Source organism: Palaemon carinicauda, chromosome 33, assembly GCF_036898095.1.
Source record: "Palaemon carinicauda isolate YSFRI2023 chromosome 33, ASM3689809v2, whole genome shotgun sequence".
Classification (NCBI taxonomy): Eukaryota; Metazoa; Arthropoda; class Malacostraca; order Decapoda; family Palaemonidae; genus Palaemon; species Palaemon carinicauda.
Window position 1 is genome coordinate 72,706,654 of NC_090757.1, and position 8,015 is coordinate 72,714,668.

The following is an 8,015-nucleotide window of genomic DNA, read 5'->3' on the forward strand; positions in this document are numbered from 1 at the left end:
ATTTGTTAGTTTTTGATTTGAAGAAGGCGCTTAATATGCTTGCTTTAAGAGAAGCTGACCAAGCTAGATTACAGTTTTACTGGTACAAGAATGTTAGTAAGGGAAATTTTTCCTTGGTTGCATTTAAGAATGTTAGGCTTCCGTTTGGATTAAGATGCAGCCCATTTTTACTTATGATATCTCTGTATTACATATTAGTTGCACAAGCATCTGACCAGTCAATGTTGTCTGAATTGAAGGATTCAATATATTCACTTAAATATATGGATAATGGAGGTGTTACTTTCAATGATTCAGAGTTTATATTGGGCTTATAAACAGATTCCATGTATTTTTGAGCCATACAATTTCAAGGTTCAACAGATAGTCACTAATGATAGGGATTTACAAGATGTAATTGATGTAGAGAATAAAGTAGTCACTCCTGAAATAAATAAACTGTTCGGTCTAACATGGGATAGGTACTCTGATGAGATATTTACAAAGCCCATTAATCTAAATGCTGAAGCTAAGACTAAAAGGTCCATATTGTAATTTATTGCTTCCCAGTTCGATATCTTTGGATTTAATATGCCATTATTTAACAGGTGTAGATTATTTATGCACAAATTACAATGTCGAAAGAAACTTGGATGGGATCAAATACTATCTCAGGAGTTGCAGAAGGAATGGCAAAATATTTCAAAGCAGTGTAACAGAGCAGCACCTTTACGTATTTCTAGATCTGTTGGTCCTCGTAATGGTAAATATAGTATTGTAGTGTTTACTGATGCCAGTCGTGATATATATGGATGTGTCCTTTATTTGCTTCATAAGGAAACTAATAAGCTTAGCTTCGTTCATGCCAAGAATAGACTAGTTAATAAACAGCTAGATGGAAAGTCGATGCCAGCCCTTGAATTAAATGCAATAAGTTAAGGAGTAGAATGTGCTATGGAAATTTTCAGTGACTTGTCTGGGTCACATTGCATGAAGCCTCTACAGATTGTGAATATGACTTTATATACAGATTCCATTTGTGCTTTACATTGGCTTAATGCATCTTCATCTAAACTAGATAAAATGAATAAACACACAACATTTGTTCGCAACAGGATTCATAATATTCAGAAAAAGTGTGAAATATTTCCTGTTACTTTTAAATTTGTTTCTGGTAAGGCAAATCCTGCAGATTTGGTGACAAGATGTGTGTCGTATAATCAGCTCATGAATTCAAATTATTTTTCAGGACTTAGTTTGGATGAAGCCAATATTCCAGAGCTATCAGTCACAATACCAGCATTTGAAATTGGTGAAGAGAACAATTGTTCCCATGGTCTTTCTGTGCTTTTGTCCAGTGCGGAGCCTCTCATTGATATTAACAAGTTTTCCAGTTTTAGGAGACTAGTGCTAGTATATCGGAGAGTTTTGATGTGTGTCCAGAAATGGAAAGTTAGAGCAGGGTTGAAGTGTGATAATGATGATTCTAGTACTCCCTACTTTGCTCAAGCCATTAATTTATTGATATCTTTTGAGCAGAAGAAATATTTTCCTGAAGTTTTTGAATATTTCAGTCAAGTTAATGTGCCTATTAAAGACATTCCTTCTATTGTGACCAAGTTTAACATATTTGTTGATGAGCTAGGTTTGCTTAAAGTAAGAAGTAAATTTAAGAAGTGGTATTTAAACAAAGATAACAAATTTCCCATTCTACTGCCTAATGATAGTTATCTCACAAGACTTATTATAATGAATGCTCATGATAAATTACTTCATTCTGGTAGTTATGCCGTATTGACCGAATTAAGAAGAAATTATTTCATACCCAAACATTTTTCTACTGTTAAGAAAGCTTTGAAACAGTGTATTCATTGTCGTCGGTTCAATAGTCGTAACATAAAACTTAATCAGAATTTCTATAGAGATTTCCGTTGTAATCCACCTAATGTACCTTTTGCCAATATATTTATAGATTATCTTGGTCCGTTTTCAGTTAAAATTAGTGGTGGGACACATGAAGTATGGTTATTATGTTTGACTTGTATGTGGTCTAGAGCAATTAATATAAAGATAGTTAAAAGTTTAAATGTAAGTGAATTTTTAAGAGCTTTTCAGATGCATTGCTTGGAGTATGGGATCCCTCAGTTGTGCATTAGTGATCAGGGATCGCAGCTTGTAGCCGGAGCTAATATTATTACCTCATTTATCAGGGATCCAGAAACTTTGCTTTATTTTGAAGAAAATAATGTTGCCCCTCTTTCCTTTCAACAATATTGCAAAGGTGCTAGTCAGTTGGGATCTATGGTTGAGGTGTGCGTTAAAATGGTAAAAAGGTTAATTTTTGGAGCAATAAAGAATAACATTTTATCCTATTTGGATTTTGAATTTTTAGTATGTAATGTGATCCATCTTGCTAATAGACGTCCCATAGCTTTTAAGGAAGTTGTTAGAAATGATAGTAAAGATTCTCTTCCTGAACCAATTACCCCTGAACATTTGATCAGAGGGTATGAGCTGTCTTCCTTAAATTTGATTCCTGAATTGCAGAGCATTCCACAGGATCCAGATTTTGATTCCAGAGACACAGAGAGGAGTTACCAGGGGTTGTGCAAGGTTAAAGAAAATCTTAATAATATTTATCATAATGAATTTTTAGGTAATTTATTATATCAAGCTATTGACCGAAAGGACAGGTATCGTCCGGTTTCTCATGCATTGATAAAGCCAGGAGATGTAGTTCTTGTGAAGGAGGAACATACTAAAAGGAGTAATTATCCCCTTGGATTAGTTCGCGAAGTTTTAAGTAATGATTTGGGAGAGGTGACCCAAGTAACTGTACTGAAAGGGAAAACTAAAAAGATTAGTAAGTTACATGCAAGTCAAATAATTCCTTTCCTTGAGATTAATACTGCTGATGATGTAGTTTGTAATACTGATAATAAGAATGTTCCTGGTGCTGTTAGAAAGAAAATTTCCACGCGGCCTAAAAGAAAAGCTGCTACGATAAGTGAGGAAAGAACAAGAAAAATGTTGCACTAATTTCATATGTTCATTTACAGCGATGAAGATTTTTTACCTTTGAGAAATCTTCATCCTCTTCCGTGGACTAAACGGAAATTAAAATTTCTTACATTTGTTTATTAGTATATGTATATATGTATTTATTGAAGTAAGGAGGAATTTTCTCTTAAACTATTAAAATAACTAGTTAAATTACATTTATATGCTTGGTACCATCTAAGTCCTGCTTGCTTACTACGAGCTAAGTAATTAGCTAACAAGCCTTCTAATCACGCCATTTTCTCTTTACTTGGGAGGTTCATGGATATACCCAAGTCAGTCTGGCCTAGAAAACCATACCGTCCATATCTTCACTGGCAGTATTTGGGCACGAAGATTTGAGCTGCTAGAGTCGTGCTACAAGATTTTTATCATTGAATTTGTGCTGTGCTGCTATTTTATCGAACCATGTCTGGGTTAAGAGATTCAAGTGTTTCCGCATTGACGAAGTTATTCATCATGAACTAACTTCCCTTACTTTGGACTCTGAGCTTCCTTCGGCATGAAACTTTAAACTTCGAGGGCATTCGACTCGTCTCATAGCTTGCATGGATAAAGGTGAGAACCAAGCATTGTTAGGGGTTTCGTAATGTCTAATGGTAATCATTATCCGTTGCCTTAAGCCTTCAAAGCACCAATATAAAAATAAATTCCTTCCTCTCTGATAGATATGTATATTGTGTACTATTAAACTAGTTTTGATATTAGCTCCTCATATTGATTTGTTCTATTTGTACAATACTTTTGCCTATGTATAATTGGTGAAGCTAGGTCGTCCTGGGTTATCAGCCTGCGTTCATCTTTCGTATTTATATTATTGGTGAGACTTTATATTAGATTTAATTCGAAGGATGAATGTTATAGTGAATACATTATACAAAATTATATTGCTTATATTTATAGCTTCAGGATATTGTTTGATGTCGGAATGTATTTCATTTTCCAGGATATCATTTATCCATATGTTTAATTGAAGTGGCTTAGTCCGAGGATAAATTCCCGGTTTCTTACATTGGCGAGCACTTCCAACATTATCGGTAATTGCTTATTAGGTTTATATAGATTATATATGCAATTTACGATTTATTTATATATACTTTGTTCAAATTGAATTTATATATTTTCCTTTCTTTTATTTTATCTTTATATATTCCTTTTTGTTGTTTATACAGGTGAGGTTGGAAAAGCTGAAAGTAGTTTGGAAATTACCCCTAGATATAACCACCTTCAAGCAATCGGAATAGACAATTTATAGCATTTTTTACTTCTCTGAAATGTTTATAATAAATTTGGTGAATTGTTTTGAAGAGTTTTCCTAACTACCATTGTAGAATGTTCAAATTTCAGCTTAACTGGCCATCCTTTGCATTTAAATCTTCAAAGACAGTACCATCCTGTTCGTAATCCTAGGTATGCAGTTATTAGTAATATTCGTATAGTCTCCTTCAAAGGCTTAATACTAAACAGTATTCTAAAAGTTTTATTCCAGCCATGGCAGATGGTCGAATGATCTCTTTAATCAGGGAATATCATTGAATGTTTATATGTTGAACAGGCTGACACAATGGTTTCTCATGGTTTATCTATGTAAGTATTTTAATGTTGTTACTGTTCTTAAAATATTTTATTTCAATTATTCATTATTTCTCTTGTATTTTATTATTTTCTATCCTCACTGGGATATTTTTCCTTACTGCACCCTTTGGGCTTAAAGCATCCAGCTCTCTCCAATTAGGTTTGTGGCGTAGCTAATAATAATAATAATAATAATAATAATAATAATAATAATAATAATAATAATAATAATAATAATAATAATACAAATAATACAAATAATACAAATAAATTGATAAAAACAATAATAATAATAATAAATTGATAAAAATAATTATAATAATAATAAGTTGATAAAAATAATTATAATAATGATAAGTTGATAAAAATAATTATAATAATGATAAGTTGATAAAAATAATTATAATAATGATAAGTTGATAAAAATAATTATAATAATGATAAGTTGATAAAAATAATTATAATAATGATAAGTTGATAAAAAATAATTATAATAATGATAAGTTGATAAAAAATAATTATAATAATGATAAGTTGATAAAAAATAATTATAATAATGATAAGTTGATAAAAAATAATTATAATAATGATAAGTTGATAAAAAATAATTATAATAATGATAAGTTGATAAAAAATAATTATAATAATGATAAGTTGATAAAAAATAATTATAATAATGATAAGTTGATAAAAAATAATTATAATAATGATAAGTTGATAAAAAATAATTATAATAATGATAAGTTGATAAAAAATAATTATAATAATGATAAGTTGATAAAAAATAATTATAATAATGATAAGTTGATAAAAAATAATTATAATAATGATAAGTTGATAAAAAATAATTATAATAATGATAAGTTGATAAAAAATAATTATAATAATGATAAGTTGATAAAAAATAATTATAATAATGATAAGTTGATAAAAAATAATTATAATAATGATAAGTTGATAAAAAATAATTATAATAATGATAAGTTGATAAAAAATAATTATAATAATGATAAGTTGATAAAAAATAATTATAATAATGATAAGTTGATAAAAAATAATTATAATAATGATAAGTTGATAAAAAATAATTATAATAATGATAAGTTGATAAAAAATAATTATAATAATGATAAGTTGATAAAAAATAATTATAATAATGATAAGTTGATAAAAAATAATTATAATAATGATAAGTTGATAAAAAATAATTATAATAATGATAAGTTGATAAAAAATAATTATAATAATGATAAGTTGATAAAAAATAATTATAATAATGATAAGTTGATAAAAAATAATTATAATAATGATAAGTTGATAAAAAATAATTATAATAATGATAAGTTGATAAAAAATAATTATAATAATGATAAGTTGATAAAAAATAATTATAATAATGATAAGTTGATAAAAAATAATTATAATAATGATAAGTTGATAAAAAATAATTATAATAATGATAAGTTGATAAAAAATAATTATAATAATGATAAGTTGATAAAAAATAATTATAATAATGATAAGTTGATAAAAAATAATTATAATAATGATAAGTTGATAAAAAATAATTATAATAATGATAAGTTGATAAAAAATAATTATAATAATGATAAGTTGATAAAAAATAATTATAATAATGATAAGTTGATAAAAAATAATTATAATAATGATAAGTTGATAAAAAATAATTATAATAATGATAAGTTGATAAAAAATAATTATAATAATAATAAGTTGATAAAAAATAATTATAATAATAATAAGTTGATAAAAAATAATTATAAAAAAAATAATTATAAAAATAATTATAATAATAATAAATTGATAAAAATAATTATAATAATAATAAATTGATAAAAATAATTATAATAATAATAAATTGATAAAAATAATTATAATAATAATAAATTGATAAAAATAATTATAATAATAAAAACAATAATTATATGATAACAAAATAATAAAATAAATGACGACGACAAAAATGAATAAGAATAAGAATGAATAAGAATAAGAATGAATAAGAATAAGAATGAATAAGAATAAGAATGAATAAGAATAAGAATGAATAAGAATAAGAATGAATAAGAATAAGAATGAATAAGAATAAGAATGAATAAGAATAAGAATGAATAAGAATAAGAATAATAGTAGTAGTAATACAGTAACCAATTTCAAATCTCAAGTAGTTTACAGCAGGAACTTATATGGGCTGAAAACCTTCATAGTTAAAATATATATTCTCGAGTTGTGATTTCGAAAACACAATTCAAAATATCGACATTTGTATCCATAAAAGAAAAAAAAAAGAGGGAGACAGGGAGAGAGGAAAACCCCCTAAAACCTATAAAGTCCTTTGGGTAAAAAGTGAACTTTCACGAAGTGTTTAATTAGACAAACAAAACTGTGCAGATGGAAAGGATAATTTTGAATGGAATTTAAGCTTATGATATCAGGACTTCACTAATGAGAAAAAAAAAAAAAAAAAATTTGAAACAAAACTTAAGCCATGCTAATCCCTTCTTCTCTCTTTGTATACAAGAGGTCTTTTTATATGTGGGCCTACATATTGTCGCCAACTGTAACAAACCCTCTACGAATCTTTTGACCGATAGACGAGTGTTTGCTATTATTCCCTCGAGGACTTTGGATAGAGATGAAAAAAGTAAGGAAAAAGGAAATGATGAAGATAATAAAAGGGAAAGTCTGAACAACCTGTGAAACCCAGAAAGACAAATCCTCTCAAGCCTTTTATCCCACAGTGAAATATTTTGTTAGCGATATTATTTTTCTTTATTCTTTTCAGCCTTACACTTTCTCCACTCTCTCTTCCTTTCCTCAATTTTGTATTCAGTTATAGATATTGAATGGAGAATACCAACGATGTTTATAGCAGGAATATCATTATTAAGAAACTTTTCTTTTACAAAATACAACAAATCGATATATTCCCTACATTTGGCAATGCTGATTGAAGTATTGCAGCCACTAATAATGTAGGGTTTTATTTTTAACTGTACCGTGATCATATTAAGCACTACCTCTTTTTCAGAGCTAGTACTCTCAAAAATATTAAGTGGTCAAAGAGCACCTAATGCTGACAGCAACCTAGTCAGTAAACATTGTGACCAATATCTTGATTATGGTTCTTGAAATAAGAATATTTTTATGTAATATTTTCCACATAAAACAAAAAAATCATAAGATTTTATAGATATCTTTGAATATTATTTATAAGGTATTATTTTCAATATCTATTTTTTAAAGGAAATAATGAAAATAGATTTATTAAAGCAATGCAAGTGTTCAAATTAATTTTCTTATTCCTAATCTAGATATCAATTTCCGGCACCGTCGTTCAGTTAGTTGTTATGAATGTTGCATATGATTTTTCATAACTG

General features: G+C 27.4%; 1 protein-coding gene across 3 annotated transcripts; it reads left to right on the forward strand.

Annotated features, from left to right (window-relative positions):
• Positions 1-391: 391 nt before the first annotated feature.
• Positions 392-4,316, forward strand: LOC137626339 (uncharacterized). Of its 3 annotated transcripts, XM_068357410.1 has the most exons (3): positions 392-3,859; positions 3,986-4,076; positions 4,212-4,283. In XM_068357410.1, exon 1 carries the CDS (start codon positions 934-936, stop codon positions 3,016-3,018), a length of 2,085 nt encoding a protein of 694 aa, XP_068213511.1. In that variant the 5' UTR covers positions 392-933; the 3' UTR covers positions 3,019-3,859; positions 3,986-4,076; positions 4,212-4,283. The 3 variants fall into 3 exon arrangements, with proteins under 3 accessions (XP_068213511.1, XP_068213512.1, XP_068213510.1); XM_068357411.1 differs by lacking the exon at positions 3,986-4,076 and having other exon boundaries at positions 392-3,597; positions 4,212-4,316; XM_068357409.1 differs by having other exon boundaries at positions 392-4,076.
• The last annotated feature ends 3,699 nt before the right edge of the window (positions 4,317-8,015 follow it).

What these genes read in the sequence shown, in the direction of transcription:
- LOC137626339 (XM_068357411.1), top strand. Translation starts at nt 934, where the DNA reads ATGGAAATTTTCAGTGACTTGTCTGGGTCACATTGCATGAAGCCTCTA.